Source organism: Phalacrocorax aristotelis, chromosome 21, assembly GCF_949628215.1.
Source record: "Phalacrocorax aristotelis chromosome 21, bGulAri2.1, whole genome shotgun sequence".
NCBI lineage: Eukaryota > Metazoa > Chordata > Aves > Suliformes > Phalacrocoracidae > Phalacrocorax > Phalacrocorax aristotelis.
In genome coordinates, this window is record NC_134296.1 from 2,780,370 (window position 1) to 2,792,869 (window position 12,500).

The 12,500-nt window shown below is 52.0% G+C and overlaps 1 protein-coding gene across 1 annotated transcript; it reads left to right on the plus strand.

Moving 5' to 3' along the window:
* Window positions 1-1,684: 1,684 nt before the first annotated feature.
* On the plus strand, window positions 1,685-9,597 carry RBM15 (RNA binding motif protein 15). Its single transcript, XM_075115298.1, has one exon. The coding sequence runs from the start codon at window positions 1,821-1,823 to the stop codon at window positions 4,704-4,706; it is 2,886 nt and encodes a 961-aa protein (XP_074971399.1). The 5' UTR covers window positions 1,685-1,820; the 3' UTR covers window positions 4,707-9,597.
* The last annotated feature ends 2,903 nt before the right edge of the window (window positions 9,598-12,500 follow it).

A 12,500-nucleotide genomic window follows, 5' to 3' on the forward strand; every position in this document is an offset into this window, starting at 1 on the left:
TATGACAGGGAGAAATGCAGTCTAATGGACCGCTATTAAAAAATCTGATTCAATTCTCCCTCTGTTCGAATAAGACGTTCCTGGGGAGCGATCTTATTTCCATGGGGTGACACGGAGACGCGAGGACGTTTCACTCAGAGGCACAGCGAGGGAACATCGTGCTTTCTGCTCGCCTTGTTTCAAACCACTTAGGCTGTGATTATAAAACACGGCTCAGGGGAGCCGTAGCATCGCCGGCTTAAATGAAGTTCCTCCTGCTGCAGTGTGGATGCAGGTTTTGGGCTGTGTGGTTTTTTTTTCCCCTCTCCTCCTCAGGTACTGCCGGATTTCGACGCGTTTCGATGGCAGCCAGGAGGAGCAGCCCTGGGGGTGTGAAATTAGGGGTTGGGGGGGGGGTGATTTACGGGGGACCTGGATGCAGGGGCAGCTCTCGCACCCTGCGAGCCTTTCGTTTTCGCCCTTCCGCGCTGCGCACGGGCGGAGCAGGGGGACGAGCAGGAGCGCAGGGCCCCGAGGCAGGCGGTAACGGGGCGAGGGGTAACAGGGAGGCCCCGGCCCTGCTCGCTGCCTCCTCCCCAGGCTCCCGCATCCAGAAGGGGCCGGCCCCGGGGCGGACCCGACACGCTGGCGGCCCGGAGAGCCGCGGGGCTCCCACAGCCCCGCCGGAGGTGTTCCAGCGAACTCCCCGGCGCGGACACGCACACGGAGGCGGGGCGGTGGGCACAACGGGCACTGACTGCAGGCCGAGCGGTCGCGACCCGCCTCAGCGCTCCCTCCTTTCACCCTCCGGCCTTGTCTCCGGTGAAGTTGAGCCCCAGCCCACCCCGATGGCGTTTATCCCCAGGCCGCCCGCGCGCCCCTGCGGGCTGAGGAGATGGGCGGAGACCACAAAGCCCCCGACCCCGCTCCGCGCCGCAGCCGGCGCGGTCTGAGCCCTCAGCCGCGGCCGCACGACGAACCGTGCCGGGGAACCGCCCTCTTCCCCGCTGTATCCAATCAGAGTCAGAAGACCCGTGACTGATCTCTGCTTTAGCCTATCCGCAAGCTATATGACTGCACCCAATCAAATGCTTGGGGAGATTTTTCTCGCCCAATGATAAACGAAGGGTGGAGCTTGGGCAGCAGCCCGCGCTTCTTCGGGAGCGGCGTAGTCTTTAGCCAATCAAAGCAGCGCAGGAAAGGTTACCAATGACCAATGAGGAAAGGCAGCGGGGAAGGAGCAGCTCGCGAGAATTTGAGAGGAACGATGGGAACCCGCGTCCGAGCGAGCGGGCCAATGGGGAGCGGCGGGGCGGGGCCGCAGCAGGACCATTATAACTGGCAGGTAAGAGAGCCAATCAGAAGGAGGAGATAAGTTCGGCCCAATGGCCACTGAGCAGGGAAGTCCTCCCATGGTTGAACCGCTACGATCGACAGGGATGGCAGTCCAATCAGAAGGCCGCGCCCTTTCTAACGGTCCAATGAGCGAGGGGGCGGGGAGGAGCGGGGAGGGCGGCTCTTCCCGCCCCCGATGGCGGGCGCGCGAGGCCGGCCGGCGGAAGGACAGCCCGCTAAGCCAATGGGAAAGAGTAGTGAGGGGGAATGGGCGGGCCTTCCGCCCGGCGGGGGCGAGGGGGTGGAGGTGACGCGCTCGCCGGCCAACGAGGGCGGCGGGCCGGCGCGGAGCGGCCAATGGGCGCCGAGTGGGCGGGGCTCATTGCCGCCGCGGCTTCCAAGATGGCGGCGGGTGCGTGAGCGCGGCGGTCAGTCAGTCGGTGAGGCCGCCGGCGGGAGCAGGGCCGGGGGCGGGCGGGGGGAGCCGCACCGCACCGCCCGCCGCCATGAAGGGCAAGGAGCGTTCGCCGGCCAAAGCCAAGCGTTCGCGGGGCGGCGGGGGCGGCGAGGACTCGGCGTCCTCCTCCTCCTCGGCGCGGGGCGAGCGGAGCAGCAAGAAGCCGAGCGGCTCCGGTGGTTCTAACGGCAGCGGCGGGAAAGCGGCGGCGGCGGCGGCGGCGGCGGCCTCCAACGAGAGCAACAGCGGGAGCAGCCGGCGCGCACCGCACCCGGACAAGGCCGGCCGCGCCGGTTCCCGGGAGTACGAGGCCGGGTCGGCAGCGGCGGGCGGCGGGGGCAGCCGGCACGGCTACGGCGGCGGCGGGAAAACCGCGGAGGCGTCGCGGAGCAGCAGCAGCCGCGGCGGCGGGGGTGAGTCCCGGGCACCGGCAGCAGCCCCGTCCTCCTCCTCCTCCGAGTCGGGCGGCGGCGGGGAGTACAAGACGCTGAAGATCAGCGAGCTGGGCTCGGCGCTGAGCGACGAGGCGGTGGAGGACGGGCTTTTCCACGAGTTCAAGCGTTTCGGCGACGTGAGTGTCAAAATCAGCCGCCTGCCCCCCGGTACCGGCGCTGCTGACGAACGTGTGGCCTTTGTCAACTTCCGCCGGCCCGAGGATGCCCGCGCCGCCAAGCACGCCCGCGGCCGCCTCGTGCTCTACGACCGCCCGCTGAAAATCGAAGCCGTCTATGTCGGAGGTGGTGGAGGGAGCAGCCGGCGACGCAGCAGCCGTTCCCCGGCGTTGCTGGACAAGGAGTCGCCCTACGGCACGACGGCTGTAGGGGTGGCGGCGGCGGCGGCGGCGGCTGTGCGGCACCCGCCGGCCGGGGCGACGCAGCGGGCTTTGTCACCCGCCGGTAGCGGTGGGGCTCTGGGTTATCGAGACTACCGGCTGCAGCAGCTCGCCCTGGGCCGCTTGCCGCCTCCGCCCCCTCTGCCCAGGGAGTTGGAAAGGGAGAGGGACTACGGGGGTTTCTATGAAACGCGAGTGCGGCCGGCCTACGGGCTGGAGCGGGTGGCTGGTGTCGCGACTGCTGGGGGTTTTCGTGGAGGAGGAGGGGGTGCTGGAGCTGCCGGTGAGGAGGAGATCAGCCCTGAGGATGACCAGAGAGCCAACCGCACGTTGTTCCTGGGCAACTTGGACATCACCGTGAGCGAGTCAGATTTACGCCGAGCTTTTGACCGTTTTGGGGTTATCACCGAGGTGGACATCAAAAGGCCGGGGCGCGGGCAGACCAGCACGTATGGTTTTCTTAAATTTGAAAATCTGGACATGGCACACCGGGCCAAGCTGGCCATGTCAGGAAAGGTGCTTCTGCGCAACCCCATCAAGATTGGGTATGGTAAAGCCACTCCGACTACCCGGCTCTGGGTGGGTGGCCTTGGGCCCTGGGTGCCCCTTGCCGCCCTGGCCAGGGAGTTTGATCGGTTTGGAACCATTCGCACTATCGATTACCGTAAAGGTGATTCCTGGGCCTATATCCAGTACGAGAGCTTGGACGCGGCGCAGGCAGCGTGCACCCACATGCGTGGTTTTCCCTTGGGGGGGCCAGATCGCCGCCTCCGCGTAGACTTTGCTGACACTGAGCATCGGTACCAGCAGCCCTACCTGCAGCCTCTGCCCTTGCCGCCCCCTGCTCATTATGAGCTTGTGGCGGAGGCGGCTGCTTTTGGGGCTCACCGGGGAGCCCCACCTGATCCTCTTCGGGGGGCCCGGGACAGGACACCACCGTTACTCTATAGAGACCGTGACAGAGACCTGTATCCTGAGACAGAGTGGGTGCCACCCCCACCCCCTGTACGGGATAGGAGTAATCGGGCAGCTGCCTATGACCCACTGGAAAGCCTAGAGCGCCGCCGGGATGGTTGGTCCTTGGAGCGGGACCGAGGGGAGAGGGAACTGGGCAGTAGTAGTAGGGATCAGCCTAGGAAAAGGAGACTGGCGGAGGATGGAGGCCGGCACTTGGACCGCTCTCCAGACAGTGAGCGCTCTTCTTCCTCCCGGAAGCGTCACTGTTTAGCCACAACCTCTCCACCGGACCGCAGCCCCGAGCTCCTTGGAGGGAGGGAGCGTTACAGTAGTGACCCTGAGCGCTCGTCCTCCCGCTTGCTCCTGTTGGAGCGCCCCTCGCCTGTCCGGGAATCGCGCAGGGGCAGCCTGGAGCGGGGTCAGAACGAAAAGCGCGACCGCAAGAATTCCGCCGAACGGGAGCGGAAGCATCGCGCTTCTGCGGCAGCTGCCGCTCAGGAGTGCAAAAGTCCAGCCAAAAAGGATGAGCGTGCTACGGAAGGAGGCGGCGGAGGCTCCCGCCTCAAACCTCCTCCTCAGAAACAGCAGCAGGATGGAGCGTCGCAGGCCGGGGGAGCCCCCAAGCTCTGTTTGGCTTGGCAGGGGATGCTCCTGCTCAAGAACAGCAACTTCCCGTCCAATATGCATCTGCTTCAGGGGGACCTCGGTGTTGCCAGCAGTCTCCTTGTGGAGGGAGCGACTGGTGGGAAAGTAGCTCAGCTCAAGATCACCCAACGTCTTCGTCTGGACCAGCCCAAGCTGGACGAGGTCAATCGTCGCATCAAAGTGGCGGGTCCCAATGGCTACGCCATCCTTTTGGCTGTGCCTGGTGCATCAGACAACCGCTCCGCAGCCGGAGCTGCCGAGGCCGCCACCACCTCCACCCAGAGGCCCCTCAGGAATCTGGTGTCCTATCTAAAGCAAAAGCAGGCTGCTGGGGTGATCAGCCTCCCTGTGGGGGGTAACAAAGACAAGGAGAACAGCGGGGTGCTGCACGCCTTTCCGCCCTGCGATTTCTCCCAGCAATTCCTGGACTCCACGGCCAAGGCGCTGGCCAAATCAGAGGACGACTATCTGGTCATGATCATTGTCCGTGGGGCGTCCTAAGGCCCTCATGTTCTCTGTACCCAACCCTGCCTACTCCTCTGCACAGCCCCTCCAGCGTGTGCCAGGTGCTATGGGATACAGCCTTAGCCAGCCCTGTCATTATTTTAAATTAGATCTATGTTTGTAGGTGACTTCCCCTGCCCATTTTTCTGTTACTACATTTTTCTATAAAGTTAGAAGCCAGAAAGGTTGGTTAGCCATTAGCGTGAATAGGATGTTTTGAGCGTCCCCTATCAGTGGGGATAGCAGGGAGGCTAGGCCTGCTTTGATTTAAAAAAGAGGGAAAAAAGAAATAAAAAGACAAACAAAACTGGGGGGGAAGAACAAACTCCCGTCTTCTTAATTTTGATTCGTGTCCTTTTTTCATTTCATGTATTTTAAAGCAAGTTTAATAGCTCATCCTTGATAGAGTTACAAACCTAAAAGACCAGATTTAAAGCACTCAGTAGTTTAAATGGAAAACCACATACTTCCTAGTGGACTGGTGTCAACTCATTTTTCGGGTCCTTGAAATTCTGTGGCGGCCTCAGGCCGGCGGCCCTTTGGCACGCGTGATCCCCTTCCTCGGGAGCCTGAATGGTTTCCCTGCGAGTTGCATGGCTCAAGGTTGGTGTCTTTCAGGTGACCAGCACCTGCTCTCGGGTACACTGCAGAACATTTAATTCCTTTATTGGGTGTTTGATAATTTTATCCAGCCCCTCAAAATGCATGCACTGAAAGTATGCTTTTTTAAACAGGTGTATTTCGCCTATTTCTCTGAGTTCTGTTGTATCCCATATATGCACTTTGGGTTTGTAGCAGTGACAATGTTTGGTAAATAGCTGAGGACTTTGTTACAAACCACGAATGTCTTGTGCTTACTCTGGTATGCAAGAAACAAGGAGGTGCTTTAAGAATAACTTTAGTTATATTGTGGTTTTTTGTTTTTACTGCCTTTTTTTTCAAAGAGTTGCAGGTACAGTGGGGTCTGGTTCCACAGTGCAAACTCTGAGCAAGTGTGCTTCTCTCCAGAGATGGTTTTAATTCTGTGATAATTTAATTACATAAAAGTTCTCATTAACATTTTACCTCTTTGTTAATAGCAAGAAACTGCTGTCTGCTAGGGACTTTTCAGGTACAGTACAGTGGGCATTACATGAGGTTTATCATTTTATAGGCACCTGGAGTAAAGTGGGTTTTAGCACCTTGGAAAAGTATTAAAAGTACTCTGAGATGCTGCGGTTTGAGCTCTTGTTCTGTGATTTTAGGAGGAAATAGTTTGCTTTTTTTCAAAGAACTTAGTTAATTTTCTCTCACGTATTTTTCCCCACTCATTGGGCACTTTTCTCCAGCTGTCTTGGCCGCCTTGCTAACACAGGCCTTTAGGAGGGAAGAAGGGATCTAAATCCCTGTTGTTTTGTTTAACAACCAAAAGGATGTTGCAGCTAGCTTCTAAACTGAAGCGTAAATCTGACTGTCTATTTACAGGCCCCCAAAGATGTAATCTTGCACTTAAACCCAGAATGTAGTCTTGCACTTAGCCACGTTTTCAGAGACTCGGGCAATGTAAAAGCGATGCTGCTTCACTCCATCGATCCTCCGCTTGGGCAATTGGTACAGGGACAAGGTTGATTTCTGTTTCGACTTGCGTGAGACAAAAATCGAGTTCAAAATGCAGAATAGTACACGAAGGAGGAAATGTCTTGAATGTATTTTCATGGGCACAGCCGTTCCGAAGTGTGACTGTACTTGCTTGAGATTCACTGTCACAGAAATAGGGATTTCTGTAGTACCGCTTTGCCGACCCACTCGTCAGAGGGTGCTTTGGTTTAAGTGGGCTTTGGTTTCCTTTATCTGACCAGCATGAGTAGACGTAGTATCCCAGGCATCGCGGTGAACTAAGAACTTGAATGTGGCAGCATACCTTGAAAACAGATTTTGGTTTTGTAGCTATTTTTCTTTCTAAGTGGAAATTTAGAAGCCTCATTTAATGCTCTTAAAGGTAAAATCCAGAATTTCTGGGTTGCCCTTCAGCGTGAATGTAATAGACTTCGATGGCAGAAATCAGCTGTTCATCTTACTATTAACAATGAGAATTTTTCGAAATGACACCGATAGCGCAAATAACTCTGTTTTAGAAGATACAGCGTATTTACCACTTATTGCAAAGAATGACTGTTTTAATTCTAGCAGGTGTCTGTTGTGTGTCAGCAGGTAATCGGCGCTGCTGCTAACTCACTTGAAGCGCTGCTTGCGTTTAGAGTGAGTTTTGTTGTTGCATCTGACGGAGTCACTTGCAAGCGCGGAGTTTTAAAGGAAAGAAACTTGAACTGCTGGGAATTCGAATCTGCCCTAAACCAAAAAAAAAAAAAAGAGGGGAAAAAAAAAAAAAAAGAAGCACTAACGTTTGTGTTCAACACTTAAACTTGCTGAAAAGAGTGTTTGTTACGCTGATACGCAGTAGGCACCTGTTTTAAAAACCCATAAAACTTGGGGTCAACAAAGCTTGTCAAAGCAAACTCAGTGTGGGAGCCCTTTCGGAAAGAGCATCCTAGGTGCACTTCCATTTTTCCTTGTAAAATAGCGGTGGTTATACCTGCCACGGGCTTTTATGAGTCAAAAGTGTGCCACGCTGGAGGGTAATAAGGAACAGGCGAGGCGCTATTTGACTCCAGGTTTTCTGGTTTCTTATTTAATGGAGTACCTGCTTCTTTAAATCTGGTTTATTTGTGGTTGCTGCTCTGTTTTGTAAGCAAGGATTTTAACACCCTCTGAGGGTTCTTAATGTCAAAACATAGTTGACTGGCAATACTTTTTTTTGCCGGCACTGAAGTTGATGTGCTGCCATCAAGGCTGGTACAGCTGGGTCGGCAGTGCTTTTCTCTTAGGCTCTGAAGGGTGCACCATTGGAGTAACTGTCCACTAAAAGCCATCTTGGCCAAGGCTGAACGCGAGTAGAAGTCCGTGTGAAATACCACTTCTGTATAGAGCAAAACAGATGTAGCAGACCTTAGCTCTCTCGTTGTGTTTGGCATTACGTTGCTCTAGCGAGGGCTCAGTATTTCTTCTAACGTTGTGTACAGCTGATGTTCCTATATTTCATTAGTTTGTTGAATTAGCGTGGAAAAAGGATGTCCTTTTCCTGAATCATTTCATAGTTGTGCTTTATGCTTTGGGGAAAGAACCTCAAATGACTCATGCTTTTGTTTAAGATGTTGGTTTTTTTTTTTTTAACTTGCAAACTTTATGCAACTTCCTTGGCTGCCGGCCAGTGGCTTTGTTTGCTCCCGTCTAGTGACCGTCTGCTGCTCACTGGGACTGCGGCACGAACGCCGAGGTTACCCTCAGCTCCGGAGGTTTCAGGCTCCTGGGTTACAAGTACCGACGCATCCTTGTAAGCGTTGTAGAGAGAAGAGGGCGTTACGTGCCAGGCAGACAAATCTTACTCTCTCTCTTTATTACATTTTTTACAAGGATGTTAAAGGATTGAAATGTGACAACTTGCTCAGCCCCCTGTGGAGGGCGGAGGAGGGAGTTTAAGCTTTTGCGCATTGGTTGGGGAAGCATCTGGCTGATGGTAACTGAGGTGAAAGGCCTTAAAGTATTAATGGGGAGGAAGAGTGAATCAAAATTGTGAAGACAGGTTCAAAAACTCTGAGGACTCAGGGAAAAATGGCTTGGAAAATCATAGTTCCTGGCTTTTAAGAAAAACAGTGTTGCGGGCAGTACTCCTGGGGAGTCTGCTGTACGCCTGTTGAATGGAAACGAGAGTGGAAGAAATTATTGCCATGTGACTGTAGAGCTTTTGGGGTTCTTTCCCCTTTGTCTCCCCCTTCATTACTTTCTGCAGATAGCACCGAAGGACAGATATTCCAATGATCTATAAGCTGAATGATGAGGTGATTTTTGTATTAGGCTTAAAGCAGACCGAATGGTTAATTGAATATTCAACTTCATGCAGTTTTGATTGTGTGAAAATGACGGATGAGAAATACTACTTGAATAGCAACAATTTTACATTATATTAGGTGTGTCTTTGATTTGACCTTCTCTTTAATATTGGCGTTGTCCGCTGTTAGAGCTGCGCAGCAAAACGAGAACAAAAGAGAAACTTGTAACACTACATTTCATATTTCTGTTGATAAGTTGCCTTCAGGAAATATTCTTTGAGGAAAGTCAACCGAATTATCAACAATTTGGTTGGTTTTTCTCACGGTTAATTATTTTGATGTGTCCCATTAACTGTTACTGAATGTTGAATAATCATCAGTACTGTAAGCCTAGTTTAACCTTGGTCCAAAAAGAAGCCCTGCACTACTTGTTATGCATCTATACATAGAAGGTGACTTCATTTCAAGGTTTCGTGCCCTTGGGTGGTATTGGTGCTTTTTGAAGTCCAAGTAGAATATGGAGAAAGGCCTTGTAGCTCTTTATGTTCATCTGTATAACGTAGGGAGGGGAAAAAAAAAAAAATCTGTTGTATACATTTGTATTGAAATAACATTTTCTTTCCTCCTGCAAGCAAAGCTGGTGGACTGCAGAAGACAACCGCATGGGATACCAAGCTCTAATGGACCTTTGGGAAGAGAAGCAGTGGCTTGTGTGGAATTTACATGGGCCTCTTGATGGAAGAAAGCTTATCTGTTTAGTATTTGTGCATTTTACTAAAATGGCAGCTTTAAAAAAAAAAAAAGTTGTGTATCTGCTATTGTGATGCCAATGCCCGTGTTTTAAGTGGAAAAAAAAATGACCTCTTTGCTTTGTGCTGTGTACACAAGATTGCTGGAAAAGTAAAGGAATACCCTTTTTATGGCTCACACAGCTTAAAAGTAGCTGTCACTCAAACATGCGCTCACAGTTGAGCTGATTTTGTTTCATTCTAAATAAATTGTTTCTTTTGAGGAAAATGGTTTTTCTGCCTGGAAGTGAATTGACGACAAACGTTTGACCCCTTTGGTTGCGGCGGAGGGGTTACTTGCTGCTGCTGCTCAATGTTTGATCTGATAGTTGTGGGTCTTGAGCAAGAAACGGGGAGACCGACACTTTTCGCGTTGACCAGCCTGTTGTACCAAATCTGAAGAAATCTAGTTGTCTTGCTGTGGCACCCCCTTTGTTTGCAGTGAAAAAAGGGGGTCACTTGCTGCTTTACTCCTCACCATGACGAGGAAGCGGTGCTGATGCTGGCATGCAAGAAGCAGGGAAGCACCACCCTGCGTCTCAGAACGGTGTACAAGTCTGGGGCTTCGCTGGTTTGAAGAGCTGGAGTTCCTGAATTTTAAGTTTCTGATTTATTTTGTTCACCCAACATGTTTGGCTTTAGTTTTGATTTTTTTTTTTTAATTTTGAAGAAAAAAAGTTTGAAATTGCTTTGAATCTTGCACGTAAACGTTTGCACCAAATTGCCAAAAGAAAAAAAGAGAAATGAGTCCTTAGAAGTGTTTAAATGATGTTAATAAAGCCTTTCCTGACACACGTGAGGCGCTCCTCCATCTCCAGGGGCTTTTCAGCAGTTATGCAGTGATGGGTTTAGTGCTGAATGGATGAAGAGTTCCCGAGAGCTAGAGTCGGTAATTTAAAACCTTTGCGTTGGTGTCTCAGTGCCTTATTTTGACCGGTTTTGAAGCAAACGGTTCCACACGCCTCGGATGTGCATGCACCCTGATCGCGTCCCAGGTACGACTGCATGTTTGCTTGCAGTCGCCTCACTGTGTAGTACAGATGGTGAGAGGAAAAAAAATGGAGGCGGCCTGAAAATGTTGTGTGCTGTAGTTGCTGCGTTCTCCTGTATTGGGGGCTCCTGAGCTGTGGAAGGCCGTTCCAGTGCAGGAGTACAACTCCATGTTTGCCGCAGGAGACTTCGGGGCACATTTGACAACCGCAGACATCAAGAGGAAGCTAACACTGCTGCATCGTTGGCTTCAGAAACCTCTCGTGTTATACTTGCCGGTCTGTTAGAATTAATGTGACATGCAGACGAAGACACCTTGAAATGCCAGCTTGCCCTGATTGCCTTGACAATACTGTAACCTCCTGTGGATAACGAACCTAGTGCTGTCCTGCAGCCGTGCAGGATCATTGCTAGGCTGCAGGTGCCTTTCAACAAAAGGACGCCATGGTTGTGCTCTGCAAGGTGTCTGTTCCCGGGGCAAAGAGCTGTGTAAATCCCTAAAACAGGTAAGGGGGCTTAAAAGGTTGAACTGAATTGTCATGTAAAAGAAGATGGTTTTGTTGTTTGCCTTTTTTTCCTTGATTCTCCAGCCTGCTAACTTGTACTAACGCGTTTGCTTTGGTCGACGTGCCGCTCTGTCCGCTCTGGGGATGGGAGCGGAGGAATGAACTCTTCGATGCGGCTTCTGTGTTTGCTTTGGGGGTTCCCATCAACGGACGTGAGGTTTCTCTGCCGACCTCGGGCGAGATGCTGTGTGGATAAAACTAAAGGTTTTCAGCTTGGCGAGCTGGAGCTGTTATTTTGACTTCATGAACTGCTTGAATTAACACCGCTTTAACCCGGAATACTGTTTATAGTTTGTGTATGTTGATACGGAAAGCCCAGCCAAGGATTAGGCAAAGCTGTCTATGTGTTTCTGGGACGCTGGTGTAAGCATTTAAATCAAGCTGTATATTGGAAATGGGAGCAACTGTAGATATTGCTGGTAACGAGGGGAGGGAAGCGGGAGGGGAGACTCGTGAGGTGCCTTTCCTTCTAGAAGCCGGTGTTTGTAGTTCATGGTTTTGCAATGTATTTCATGTTCTTTTGAGATGTGACCTCTGAAGCCGGTGTAATCTAAAGTGTTGTACGAAAGGTTTGGGGCTGGTAGTAATAACGGGAGGCGCGTCTCAACCTCTTTCACTCAGCCGGGTGGTTGATGCCAGCAGGAGATGAGTGATCTGTTAGCGTAACCCAAATAAAGGAGGTGCCTTTGACAAGCTGGCTAGCCGCTCGGGTAACCGGGCGTGTGTTTCCAGGGTTGGGCACTCTCCCACTTTTTGGGTGTGCTTTGACTTGTGTTACGGCAAACAGGGCCGTCGGTGGCCGTTCCAGAAGAGATCTGCCTCTCTGACCCGGATCTCGCTGTGTATTTAACCAGGAGATTGTGCCCTCGCTCCTTTACATGACGTATTTCTTTAGGAGATGTGGAGGTAACGTGGGACGTGGTGCGGGTCGATTCTCCTACGGTTGCTCCGTAATAGCGAGTATTTTTTCATGTGCTGGGTCTGCCCCTCTGCCTTCTGAATCGGTTAGAGAATGCTTCCACTGCCAGGTAAAGCCAGGCTTTTGTTAAAACCAGTGTCTTTAACGGGTTAAGTGCTCTATATGCATCATATTAATTTGGCTAATGAGACTTCTGGGGAAAGTGGATTTATAAAGAGAACCATTTAATTAACTGCACTGCAGTAGAAAGTGATGCAAGTGTATTAGGCGGGGAGACGGTTATTTGAATTCACACGTTTTTTTAGAATTGTGCTTTTACCAGCTGCAGCTGAATTAATAAGTAAGTTTAAAACATCAGATGGCCCAGATTTTGCTCTTCGCTAATAACAAGCTTCTGTTCGCCTTGCGCTGCTGGTTTACTACGAGATGGCAAATGCTCTTTGAGGATACGCTCTTGCCACGTGTCCTGGTTTTTGGTGCGAGAGGATCAGGCGAGGCGTCTGCAGAACGGCCAGGGAGGGAAGTGGAAAGTGTCTTGGGCTGATGGCTTTGTGATTGCTATTGTGTCTCCTTCGGTTATTGTCTAGCTGCCGTCTGCCTGAGTTTAATTATAGCTGGCTTGAGAACTGGGTGAAGTAAACTCTTAAGGCAGAGGAAGCTGC

What these genes read in the sequence shown, in the direction of transcription:
- RBM15 (XM_075115298.1), top strand. Translation starts at nt 1,821, where the DNA reads ATGAAGGGCAAGGAGCGTTCGCCGGCCAAAGCCAAGCGTTCGCGGGGC.